The sequence below is a fragment of the Cryptomeria japonica genome, chromosome 11, assembly GCF_030272615.1.
Source record: "Cryptomeria japonica chromosome 11, Sugi_1.0, whole genome shotgun sequence".
Classification (NCBI taxonomy): Eukaryota; Viridiplantae; Streptophyta; class Pinopsida; order Cupressales; family Cupressaceae; genus Cryptomeria; species Cryptomeria japonica.
In genome coordinates this window covers 562,292,314-562,306,630 of record NC_081415.1, presented here as the reverse complement: position 1 = coordinate 562,306,630, position 14,317 = coordinate 562,292,314, and the positions used below count along the sequence as shown (strand labels likewise).

The 14,317-nt window shown below is 37.1% G+C and overlaps 2 protein-coding genes across 2 annotated transcripts; one reads left to right on the top strand and one right to left on the bottom strand.

Moving 5' to 3' along the window:
* Positions 1 to 10,882: 10,882 nt before the first annotated feature.
* On the bottom strand, positions 10,883 to 11,563 carry LOC131035776 (light-independent protochlorophyllide reductase subunit B-like). The gene has a single exon (XM_059214730.1). The coding sequence runs from the start codon at positions 11,561 to 11,563 to the stop codon at positions 10,883 to 10,885; it is 681 nt and encodes a 226-aa protein (XP_059070713.1).
* A 1,075-nt stretch (positions 11,564 to 12,638) lies between these two features.
* Positions 12,639 to 14,041, top strand: LOC131860328 (ATP synthase subunit beta, chloroplastic-like). The gene has a single exon (XM_059214729.1). It carries the CDS (start codon positions 12,818 to 12,820, stop codon positions 14,039 to 14,041), a length of 1,224 nt encoding a protein of 407 aa, XP_059070712.1. The 5' UTR covers positions 12,639 to 12,817.
* Positions 14,042 to 14,317: the final 276 nt, after the last annotated feature.

Genomic DNA, 14,317 nt, shown 5'->3' with positions numbered 1-14,317 from the left:
AAAGGAATGCAAGGTTTGAGGAAAGAGTTAAGAAAACTTTTGAGCCTAACCCAAATAGATATAGATTAAAAAAAAAAACATTGCTACATAGCAGATGAGGAAGGAGTAACTGATGACTCTGGAGATGAACTAACATAAGACTCAGATAGTGGATTTGGAAATGGAAAGGAATGGGTGTTCTATGCTTTGAAGGAAGATAAACTAAAACCAGCTATCAAAAATGAAGAGAAGGCCTTGGCAGCAAAAGTTGAAGATAAGGATGAATGGGTAATTGATAGTGGATTCTCACATCATATGACTAGAGATAAAAGGAAATTTCTATCCTTGCAAGAATACAATGACGGTCAAGTTAGATTTGGAGATGACAAGGCATTTATGATCAAAGATAGAGGTATTATGTTTTGGATGGCAAGCATAACACTGATAATATCTATTATGTAGAAGGTTTAAGACATAATATTTTGAGTGTTGGTCAATTAGTTGATAAGGTTTTTCAACTTTAGTTTAAAGATAGAAAATGCAAAATCATTAACAAAACTGGTTTGGAGATTGCAACCGGTATTCAGACAGGAAGTAACATCTTTCACTTGAACATTGGTAATAAGACATGTTTGATTGCGCATATTGATGAGAGTTGGCTATGGCATAAGAGCTTGTGTCATGTTAATTTTGATTGTATTGTTAAGATTAGTTCAACCAAGGCAGTTAGAGATATATCTAAGATTATGAAGCCTCATAATCCGGTATGTAAGGAATGTCAATTGGGTAAGCAAGTCCGAAGTTCTTTTAAAAACATACATGATAAATCTAATGATGTACTTGATTTGATTCACACTGACTTATGTGGTCCAACAAGGACTAGAAGCTTTCAAGGTGATAGGTATTTCATGCAGATTATTGATGACTATTCTAGAATGATGTGGGTGACTTTTCTGAGAGAGAAGTCTGAAGCTTTTGAGAAATTCAAGATCTTTAAAGTGAAGGTTGAAACAAAAACTGGATTGAAAATAAAATTTCTAAGATCATATCATGGTGGTGAGTTCACTTCTCATGAATTTAACAGTTATTGTGAGACAAATGGAATCAGGAGACAACTATCTGCACCTAGGACTCCTCAGCAAAATGGAGTAGTTGAAAGAAAGAACAAAACCATTTTGGATGCAACTAGATCTATGATGATGGAAGCCAAATTGCCTCATATCTACTGGAGAGAAGCAGTGAGTACAACAGTCTATACATTGAATAGAGTTCACATTAAAGTTGAAACCGGTAAGACCCCTTATGAACTATGGTTTGGACATACACCTACTGTTAAGTATTTCATAATTTTTGGAAGTAAATGCTATATCAAAAGAGATGATTCAATTGGAAAGTTTGATCCTAGACGTGATGAAGGGATATTTCTTGGTTATTCAATTCAGAGCAAAGCATATAGATGTTATAACAAAAGATTGAAGAAAATTGTGGAAAGTGCTAATGTGAAAGTGGATGAACAGTACATAAATAATTCTATATCATATGATAGGGAACCGATAGTGGAAATGATCATAACCGAACCAACAATGCCTCAATCGGTATAGGAAGCTGAAGTAGTTACACCGACACAATCAAAAAATTCAACTGTGACTGATGATCAGAATGGTGAACCTGAAGTTCAAAAGACTCCAAGGTATGTAAGATTAAATCATTTTGGAGATAGGAACAAGGGAGTAATGACAAGAAGAAAACTAACAAATGAAGAGGTATGTCTTATTTCTCAAGTTGAATCGGCAACTGTTATTGAAGCTTGTTAGGATAAACATTGGTTAAAGGCTATGAAAGATGAATTAGATCAAATAGAGAAGAATGAAACTTGGTCTTTAGTTTCTTGACCTAAAAAATAGAATGTTATTGGAACTAAATGGGTTTTTAGAAATAAACTAAATGAGGATGGTCAATTTATAAGGAAGAAGGCTAGATTAGTTTGTAAAGGATATTCTCAAATGGAAGGAATTGATTATGGTGAGACATTTGCACCTGTAGCTAGAATTGAAGCTGTTAGACTATTTCTTGCCTATGTAGCTTATAAGAACTATAAGGTTTATCAAATGGATGTCAAATGTGCATTTTTGAATTGTGAGATTGAGGAAGAAGTTTACATTGAGCAACCTGATGGATTTACACTAACAGATGATAAAGACATGGTTTGAAACAAGCTCCTAGAGCTTGGTATGCAAGGTTGGATAAATATCTTTTGAAGCTTGGTTTTACTAAAGGCAGTGCTAATAGCAATCTATATTATAAGATCACTAATAATGATATTCTGATTATTAAAGTCTTTGTTGATGATATCATTTTTTGAGGAGAAGACAAACTGTGCATGGAATTTGCTAATAACATGAAAAATGAATTTGAAATGTCCATGATTGGTGAGATGAAATTTTTCTTAGGTTTGCAGATTACTCAAACTAACAAAGGTAATTTTAGCTGTCAAACTAAGTATCTGAGGGAATTGTTGAAAAAGTCTGGTATGGAGAATTCCAGACCGGTAAGTACTCCTATTACTACAAGTGAGATATTATCTATCAAGGATACTTCTTCACTGGTAAATCCGACAAGGTATAAATCTATGATTGGTGGTCCATTATATCTAACTCAAACTAGACCTGATATTATGAATGCAGTAAGTATTGTTTCAAGATATCAAAGTAATCCTAAAGAAAATAATGAATGTGCAGTAAAGAGGATATTCCGGTATTTACAAGGAACAATGGAATATGGCTTATGGTATTCCAGAAATGATGATTTCACTTTATGTGCATATATTGACTCAGATTGGGTAGGTGATAGTGATGATAGGAAAATCACTTCTGGTGGAGCTTTCTTTCCTGGAAGAAACTAGTTTCATGGATAAGCAAAAAATAATCATGCATTTCTTTATCTACTGCAGAAGCTGAGTATGTTGCAGCATCAACTAATTGCACTCAATTTTTGTGGATGAAGCAAATGTTGAAGGATATCGGGGTAAATTGTAGTGAACCTGTAGTTATCTACCGTGATAACTCTGCAGCTATTGACATGTCGAAGAGTCTGGTATTTCACTCTAAGACTATGCATATTTCAATAAAGTATAACTTTCTGAAGGACAAGGTAGAAGCAAAGGAATTAAAATTGGTTTATGTGAACACTGAAGAACAAATTGCAGACATATTCACTAAATCGTTGTCTAAGGAATCATTTGAATAATTGAGAGACATGTTAGGGGTTTCTGCCCCTCTGGCAAAGACTTGATTGATGAAGTTTGTCATCAGTCCGGTATGCATTATCAAGAACATTATCCATTCCGACACTGATGAATGGTGCTAATACTCAGGGGGAGTAGTCAGCTTTGAGATTTAGAGGTTTATATCATTGCTTTGATATTTTTGTCAGGTTTCTGGCATTGATGTCAAAGGGGGAGAGATATTGATGTGAAAATAAAAAAAAGTTGTATACATTAGGGAGAGAGATTTGTTCAGAGCCTTACAAAGATATCATTCACTGGGGGAGAGCTATTGATTGTTTGTTGTCTTCCACAGGGGGAGACTTGTTTGGCATTTCTTGGTACTTAGATATTTTTCACATCTAGTGTTGCCATCAATGCCAAAGGGGGAGATTGTTGGCATTATGGGTGAATTGATTATGTGTGGCATTGATGTTTTGTCATTGATGTCAACACTAGCTGTTACCGGCAGACAGATTTAAACTACCTGATATGGATGGTTACCGACAGACAGGTTACCGGTATAAGATCTAGTGTTACCGGCAGAAGAGATTATTAGGTTGGCACTTTCAGCATGTTTGAATCAGTAAAGTATATTGGTATTCATGTGTTATATGCTCCATAAGAATGTTTTGGTCAGTTGGTATTGGCTTGATAATTGGATGCTATCATACACACTGGTAAACCCTTACCGACACTGGTTTAAGGCTTTACCGACAGAGCTTTCATTGAAGAATCATGACAGGATGCACAATTGGTGTTGGTGCAGCTTCTTTGAGGATTTCAAGATGCTAAAGATGATCGTTGATCGTGCTTCAATTGCTTGAAGACATTGCTTTGGCATGGTGGACCCAGAATAGGTCTAGTACCTATCTAGGTTATGGACTAGTATCATGTTAGCATGTACTCTACACGTTACCTAGATGATTCAAGATGTTTCATGGATTTGTTATTATTGTTTTGGTCTTAAGCCAACATGGCATATCATTGTAATAAGGAATTATGTAATGATATTATTGTAAAATCTTTAGGTGGCCGGCCTAATTGGTTTAGGCCTTAGGGTTTGTATAAATAAGAGGTAGAAACTCTTTGTAGTGTATCATGGTTATTTGTAATGTGTGAATATTGTAATATCATTCAGGCATAGGAGTTGATCGATCATTGGTGATCGGATTGGTTTCATAAGAGGATTTAGTCCCCCGACATTGAGCTTAACCGAGACTGTAATTAGGCATAGTTGATGCTATTTCCAACAGTTCACTTTATTGGATTGTTGTCCATTTATCTTGAGAAGGTTGTAGCCTCTCTGTAGTCAGTGAGACTCTTTTGTAATGAGCAGTACGCTCTAGGTAGCGTGCCTTCCTGCAAGTGCATGCCCCTTATTATAACACATACTTTCTACAGAAGTATCATCTGACTGTGGGTAGGCTTCCCACCATGGTTTTTCTTTTCCTGGGTTTTCTACGTAAAAGTCATGGTGTTATGTGGTATGATTTCTTTGCATTTATTATTTGGTTAATTGCTAAGTTGTATTCTTTACCGGTATCTATTTCTACTGGCATTTGTTTGTGCTTTACCGGTACTTGATTTGTTTAAGGTTGTATTATGGATTGAAAGTTATAATCTGTTAACAATTGATTCACCCCCCGCCCCCCTCTCAGTTGTTCACCAGTTATCCTAATAGAGTTTGAGGTGGGTGACTTGGTCCTAAGATAGAATATGAGATATCAGTAGGATCGAGAAACAAAAGGAAAATTTGAGCCTAACTGAATCGGTCTATATGTGGTCACAACTAAGTATGATTCAAGGGATTTCTAGTTATCTACTCCAGAAGAGGAACCTCTCCATGATCCCCTCAAAATTTTTTATCTCAAAAGGTTCTATGCCTAATCTGTGGTAGTGTACCCCACTCTTCAAAATTCAAAAATACCAAAAAATCTAAAAAATACAAAAAAATAAAATATAGTAAAGAAAAATAAATTGTCCTATAATGAAAACCATTTCATGTGGTGCCTTGGATAAGTAGATTTGTAAAGGGAAATTCCATTGTCCCTCAAGTACTTGTTCTACTTTCTTGCTTGGTATCGACAACTATTCGGCTTCACCATCCTTCATCCATATCCACATCATTTCCTTCAACTCCACCTCTTCTTCCCATCACCTATCTTGCGCTTACCATGCGAGAACATTCAATGAGTATATTTGTGTGGTTGTCACCTATACATAGTTTTTTGTCAGTGTTAGTCCTTTCTATATATGTTAGGTCGGTCTTGTACATCCTTGGCATGCTTTGTGGTTGTTGTGCCGATTGTATATATGTATTGGTCATGTGTCTTCAAGATCATATCCATTCAGCTGGTTCTTCAACAATCATCCTAGAGCATCTTTGTTATCTTGAGCATTCTAGGTATCTTTTGTAGCTAAGTCTTGTCTATACAATCATCAATCTACGTAGGATGTATCCTTTCTCAAGTCAGACAACATCAAATTTAGTTTGTCAGTTTCTCTTTTGGTAAAAGATGTTTGAGAGACTCGTGTTGGCATTGACTCTTTTTTATCTTTGTTTATCTTTTTTTGATCTCCTTCATTTTATCTCCTCACAAGACTCCATGATCCTTTATATCATGGTGCGCTATGAGTGATGAAACTAGGGGCATGATATTTCTTTTCCTTTATTTGTGTGCCTTTTTTTTATGTGTCCCATGTTGCTCCCCCATGAGGTCTTGGTTATCTCATGTTATTCTGTGGCATATCTTCTTTGTTTGTTGCATTAGTCCATGCATTGGCTATGAAATTACCTAAGTTCCTCATACCTTGGTGCCTCATATACAATGCTAAATCAAAATAAGTGCTCACTAATTGGTAACCCATTTTTAAGGTGCTCAATCTCCATGATCATTTTATGTACACTCTCCATTGCATTGCATTCACCTAGTTCTTTTTCCTTATCAATTGTTTTTGGGATCATGTGCATGTATTCCTGCATCTTTCCTCTCTTTTTGGTAGTGTCTTTGATGAGTGATCCTTGTAGCATTTTCATTCATACTTCATGGTAGTCATGCATTTGGTACATCTGCATCACATCTGCATCCATCTTATCCTGCATTACAAATAGGTTAGCACATGATCCATGTGTTCACATATCATTACTTTCATGCACATGCATTACAACATGTAGGTATCCATATCCCATCCCACATTACACATGTTACTAAATCATAATCATTATGCATGCCATCAAATTATAAGCATCCACTCCTAATCATTGTGTATACATCCATATGGTCATAAATATAGCCATACATTATAAAAATAATACATAAGCACATCACATCCTGCATCATAAATAGGTCAGTACATCTCATATAGGCATAATCATATCATCACATCAATGTATATAGCCATCTCATATAACCATATAGATATTCCATCCTGCATTACAAACTTGTTAGATCATCATCTCATGTGCATTCATACATACAACATAATCCATAAATGCATCATAACAACATAAAAGTATGCATATACATGGTATGCCAGACGAATCTCCATCATATATATATATATATCATCAAATTTCTCCAAAAAATAGGTATAGTCCATCATATGTTTATAGTACATACTGATACATCAATGTCTCAAAGAATTAGGTACATTGAAGAATCATAATACATCAAAAATACATCAATAATGCTAAATCAATTAATAATGTACAAGGAATCAATAAGTCAATGACTACTAGTACATTCCTATGTATGGTACACCAAAAAAAATGTATCTCATCATATACTACATAAGATCATGCTCTAGGGGTTGCTCGAATAGGCTCTATCCTATCCCCCCATGTCCTGTGGATCCCTGTTCTTGACTTTTGTCTATCCCCCCTATCCTTATGACCCATGTGCATGCCCCATGGCTTACCCTATCAAGTGCCCACTTTGTTGCGAGTGTATTCTCCTTCTTGAGCTCTCACACCTACTAGAGCTCTCCCTCCTGTTTGATCCCCCTATGCTCATATTGGATCCACTGCTGTGTGTGGAGTCAAACTATCCGATCCTTGAAGGTACCACATATAACTCTCTATGCCTTGATGGTACTATATCCTCATACATAGCCCTACACCATCTTTCCTTGTGTGATAGCTCTCTAATGTCATCTAACTGACAATCTACCATTGCAGCCAGTGCCCCCTCTCCACCTCCTATAGTGCTCCTCTTGGCCTCATCTTGCTCCCTTTGGTAGCGAGTGTCCCTCTCTTCTATTCCCTATTGGGCATGCTCTACGAAATCCCTTGTTTCTATAGTTGTGTCCCTCTTCTGTCACAGGTTTTCCCTCTCCCCCTACAACTAGATCCTCTCAAGTGCTAGCCCATCCCACTCCTGCCTTAGGTGATCTTTCTCCTACATTAGTTGATCCATCTCAACCATCATATCCCTCAACCTATGCTCTTCCCAGGCTAATGCCTCCCATAGGGATTGAATTTGTGTAGTTGGGTCTGCTAGTGTTATGGACCCCTCCCCATGAACCTCCCTCTTTCCCTATCTCCTCTGCCCGTCCTTTGTCTCGGGTAGCTATGCTCCTATATCTATTTCCTGTGCTAGCACCTGTGCGGCCTCATCTATGTCCATGGCCACTGGGGTATCCTATCCCGATCCCTTTCCCCCATCTCCCCCTACTTCCTAATCTACATCCCTCACCCTCCTCCTCGACACTCTCCTTAGTGTTGTTGAAATCTCCCTCGCCCTCAAAACTATCGTGACTGCTCTCCTAATCGGCTGAGTAGGCTGATATAGGTCCAATATCTCGCCTCTAGCATGTGCCTCCCTCCTCCTCCCCCCTAGTTGTGGTAACCCTTCGCTCCTCACTAGCCTTAATACCCTCTACACGCACCATGTTGTGTATGTGTTTGCCAAACTTGGGTCAGCCTACCTTGCACGAGGATCCCATACTATAAGGGTCAATTGAGTCAATGCTACAATCAATATTGTCCTCACTAATGTGGGGCCAAAAATTTGCAACCCTCTCCCAGCTCATCCTCCGAAACTGGTGCTCTAGCTATACATCCTCCCTAAAGACAAATTGCCTCCTAAATCAATCTGGTCAGTACCTCTCCACAACTTACTCCCATCGGCCTATAATGTAAATGGGAAAATCACATATGGGATATGTCTCACATTTTTTTCCCATCCCACTATCCCCATGTAGGGCCTCAATGTGATGTTACCCACATCCACCCAATCTAGAGCTTCTCTCCAATGATCAACATTGTTCACACCCTCATAATGGAGCCCCTCCCTATAGCTATATACTACTAGCTCCTCTATACTTCTATCAACTCTCCTTGTCAATCGTGTGATAGAAATATGCTCTCAAGTCCATACCTATAATAGTGTGATGTATCTGAATCTGTGATCTTCATGATAACAAATGTTATGGATCTCCCTATTTAGATCTGCCAACACCAATGTGCCCTATGCCATAGGCTGACCTGCATCCACTTCCTTCATGATGACTCAGATCATCCCTAGTACCACTGATTTGCCTCCTCTGTCGGGCAAGATATAACCACTGATCAATGCCAGACATAGAATTATATGTGCCTATCTGTAGGCATCTATGCCAATGCATGCTCTAGAGATAGTTGCCCATGGTGGAGTGGTACATCTACTCCTACCAATATTTGTATTGCATCTTGTTGTGCTATCCTCTCTACTCACGTGTACTTCATGAATGGGCATCCTGGGGATCCTATCCACGTCCTCTACAATCACGGTGATCTCACTTCTCAATAAGTGAAAAGGCGCCATATTTTTCCTCCACCACTCTATTAGGGCTATGATCATGACCTCATATGCTCCAATGTGGGGCATCCTCGCTAGGTGTCCCAACATCTATTTGTGCCCACTGTGCTATAGATCTCCTCTCTTATCTCACCAAGATGTCCATGCTCCATTGCATCCAATCCAGATGACATGTTAGTCATCCTCCAAACTAAAATTTATTCTAAGCCCCTCCCTTTTTCTTGTGTGTGTCAAACCTGCCGATTTTCATGGCATTCTCGTTGTTTCCCTTCTTTTATGGCATTCCTGCCATTCCTTCTCACGATTCCACAATCATATGACCGACTGTATGGACATCACTACCCTTTCCATCCCTATGTTGTGGGATTGTGCTCCCACTATTGGTTCTAACTTATCCCGTCTTCCCTTGTGGAAATGCATTCCCATAACTTCCTCTTCTATGGGAATGCATTCTTTCTATCTTAGTGTCCAACCCCGTTCTTGTAAGAACACACTCCCGATTCCCATTATTTTTCTAACCTAACTTGTTCCCCTTGCTCAAATGGTGGGTGTTGGTGCCCCAAATCTATAAAATGCTAGGATCTAAAAGATAGCCAAACTTTATGCTCAAACCCAACACTGGACTAGGCCAACTTAACAGGAAATAAGCAATTTCCCCTTCAGTTCAGGCTCTGCAAGACCTAGGTGGGTAGACCTTTGTAATACTCTTGGATTTATATATATTTCAGCAGAGTATTATATTCAAGCAGATTGCTCTCTGAACATATAATAAGAGAAATAAAAATGGATAATAAGAAAACAACCACGAAACAAAACGTGTATAATAAAAAAATCTTATATGATTGAAAGTTATTGATAAATTTATTGGACCTAGACGTAGACGCATTATTTATATCCCCCTCCCTTTTTTTAATAAATTTAAAGCACGTTTAAAATGATCAATTTTTCCCTAAAAATACCATGAACAGTTTCCGTAGGTTGAGATCCTAATTCGAGAAAATGAACAATAGCACTATAAATTAAACGAGTTTCATTCTTATTCATTGGATTCTAAAAACTCAATTCCTGAAGAGCTCTTCGTTCGCTTCGAGACTTAACGTCAATTCGATAGGTAGCTCATTGGGCTAGATAAACAAAATACCTCCTTCTACCCCCCCCCCCTGGAAAGCGTATATGAAGGTTTATCTTCATACGGCTCGAGTAATTGAAATAATTGTTTAATTAGGATCTCCCTAATTATAGAACAAATAGATAATATTAGATATCTTATTCCTTTTAATTATTAAAAAAGGAAAATGACAGATAAAATCTGTATTCTTAGCTCAAGTATGCTTGAGTTATCTTAAATAATAAGATCTCAAGTATGCTTGAGTTATCTTAAATAATAAGATAATATTACTAATATAGTGGAATATTTCTCTCCATTTGCCGTCTCTCATCTAATTTTTTTTTTTTTTTAGCTCGATGTAAACTTACAAAGTGGTTATAGCTCGTTGATTTAATTTACATTAACCCTAGATTCTGCCCCTAATTGAAAAAAAAAAAAAGAAATTGATACCTGGTCTATTAAACATATCTTTTTAAGGAGATAAATGTTGAACTAAGAGCATCTTCGAGTCAAAATAGCGGATGCCATAATCCACAGAACTAATCATGTCGTTCAAGTTTCACGTTGCTTTCTACCACATGCTTTTAGACTAATTTTTATGATAAGATAGATCTCTGATCTGATACAAAATGGATATGTAATTATGAATAGTCATTAACTCAATTTCTATAATACATTTTGAATATATATATATATATATATATATATGTATATATTCATTGCTCTAGTGAGCTAGGTATTCAACGCTTCTTTAGCTGCGTACATTACTTCGACAGTAATGGTTTCAATCCCCTTTTGTCGTGCAAATTTCTCAGTATTTCTTTCTACCTTTTCTCTGGCAAAACGAGGAATTTTACTTAATTCTAGTCGACTTTCAGGATTCCAAATTAGGCCTATATCCGTAGACAATGATTTGGATATTATTTCTTTAGTATCATGACCACCAAAAATATCTAGAAGATGGTCCTCCATACCCAGAGCAAATGAGTTATAAACTAGATCAGCTATTTGATTAGTACCTTCGTAACCTAGAAAGGGTCGGTATCCCAAGGGAAAGTTTTGTATATGAACTGGTGCAGAAATAACTCCACAAGGAATATCAAGACGTTTACCAATATGACGTTCCATTTGAGTACCAAATATTGCAGATGGTTCCATGTGAGCGATCATATCTCCTACCTCAGCATGATCATCTGTGATCAGTATTTCATCGCAGAAACCTTGAATTTGCTCTTTGAACCATTCCGCATCATGTTTGCAATAAGTACCTGCACAACTCACACGAATCCCCATTTCTCGAACAAGTATCTTAGTGATTGAAGCAGCGTGCGTTGTATCACCAAAAACAACTGTTTCTTTGCCCGTCGAAAGAATATTATTTCTTATAATTCTATATTCTTTTTTGCTTTTCATTCATATTTCCTGTTTACTTTTTCTTCAAAAAATTATCTTCTGTGTTCCGCATTAAAAAAAAACGAGATGCTTTATTTTTAATTGAAAATTAGCATCGAATAATAGGGACAATATGAGAGAGAAAGAATAGTTTTCTAATTGTATAGGGCTATACGGACTCGAACCGTAGACCTTCTCGGTAGAACAGATCAAATTTCTTATTACCAAAATGATTCGAACTGTTCGAAGAACCCAACATGCATTTTTATTGCATTGGGCTCTTTCATTAACTGATGGAAAAATCAGTTAGTCTGCCATTCTCTTCTTTCCAGAAAGATAATAAGATGGCTCCGTTTGCTTCAAACGAAAATTTTTCGGAAGCAATCCCAAAGTGCTTCAAAAGGTTTCCTTGACGTAGGTCTGTCATGCTTAGACATAGATTCTCCAAATGGAGTCTCTCTCACCCTAAAAATAGAATAATATGAGCCTTCATACACCTCAAAGTTCATAGAGCGAAAAGAATTCTTTTTTGAGATCCTCGTATTGTACTCATTATGTCTGACATTGAATGTCCACGAGATTGACCATATCAACTAGATCTATAGTTCGAATCAGATCGAACTTAATCTTTGTCATGCTATTGTTCTCCCAATTCATAGAGTAAGACTCAAATCTATTTTATGGACCGAGTGAACCAATAAACTCTCCTGAAAACCATTGGCGCACGTGTAAACGAGGTGCTCTACCAGCTGAGCTATAGCCCTTCACAGTTTAGTCTTGAAGATATACTAATAAAATAGATCACTTTCTGTCAAGACGGATGATATTTGATTGAATCATTCAAATCCTAGTTAAGGGCATATTGTTTATATGTCTAATTATACCTAGAATTGTTTCTAGGTACGACTCTATCTATGATAATAAATAACCCACTTAACTCAGTGGTTAGAGTATCGCTTTCATACGGCGAGAGTCATTGGTTCAAATCCAATAGTAGGTAAAACTTATTTGATGCGATTGAGTAATAAATCGCATCAAATAAGTTTTACTCTATTTTGAAATAATATCAATTATTTTGATTCATTTAAATAATGAATCCATTTTTAGATCATTATCGAAGTTGAACTTTACAAAGAAAGAGATTACTAAGTAAATGTAAGTTATAACTCTAAATGATTATTGACTGATCAACTCATTACGGAGCATTTGTGCTTTTTTAGGTTTTTTGCTAGTATTAGCAATTGGAATCAATATCCTTTTTTTATTTATTTTTTTATGAGAACCAATCCTTTTATTCTTGGGGTTTCCGCACTTGTAGAAAAGAAGGCAGGACGTATTGATCAGATAATCGGCCCAGTACTCGACGTATCTTTCCCTCCAGGTAATATGCCTAGAATTTACAATTCCTTGATAGTTAAGGATAACGATACAACTGGTCAGCCAATAAGTGTGACTTGTGAGGTACAACAATTATTAGGAAATAATAAGGTTAGAGCTGTAGCTATGAGTGCTACAGACGGTTTGATGAGAGGAATGAAAGTAATTGATACAGGAGGTCCACTTACTGTTCCAGTTGGTGAAACTACTCTTGGAAGAATTTTTAATGTTCTTGGGGAACCTGTTGATGACTTAGGTCCTGTAGATGCTCTCACAAGATCTCCTATTCATAGATCTGCTCCCGCCTTTACACAATTGGATACCAGATTTTCAATCTTTGAAACAGGCATTAAAGTAGTGGATCTTTTAGCTCCTTACCGCCGTGGGGGAAAAATTGGATTATTTGGGGGAGCTGGAGTGGGTAAAACAGTGTTAATTATGGAATTAATCAACAACATTGCTAAGGCTCATGGAGGTGTTTCGGTATTTGGCGGAGTAGGAGAACGTACCCGTGAAGGGAATGATCTTTACAAGGAAATGAAAGAATCGGGAGTCATTAATGAACAAAATATATCAGAATCAAAAGTAGCTTTGGTCTATGGTCAGATGAATGAACCACCAGGAGCTCGTATGAGAGTAGGTTTAACTGCTTTAACTATGGCTGAATATTTCCGAGACGTAAATAAACAAGATGTACTCCTATTTATTGACAATATCTTCCGCTTTGTCCAAGCAGGATCAGAGGTATCCGCATTATTAGGCAGAATGCCTTCCGCAGTGGGTTATCAGCCAACTCTTAGTACGGAAATGGGTTCTTTACAAGAAAGAATAACTTCTACCAAAGAAGGATCTATAACCTCCATTCAAGCAGTTTATGTACCTGCAGATGACTTGACTGATCCCGCTCCTGCTACAACATTTGCACATTTAGATGCTACTACTGTACTATCGAGAGGATTAGCTGCCAAGGGGATCTATCCAGCAGTAGATCCGTTAGATTCCACGTCAACTATGCTCCAACCTTCGATCGTAGGCGAAGAACATTATGAAACTGCGCAAGGAGTTAAACAAACTTTGCAACGTTATAAGGAACTTCAAGATATACAAATGATTCAAATCTAGAACTAGCTATTCTATATCACCTACTCATCATTGAGAGGAAATGTACTGTAAAACCTACACCTAATAGCAAGAGGGTATAGAATGATTTTGATAATTTCATTTGTTCTTGAAAACAAACCAAGCCTTCAATAAACCAGTGCTTGATCCTGAGTCACAGAGTCAAACATGAAACCATAGCAGAAATAATATGAACAAATGGAACTCAATCAGTGCATTTCAAGATGTTAATGCCTTACATTAACAAATTTACTCATCCTGTCAATCGAATTCTTCTTA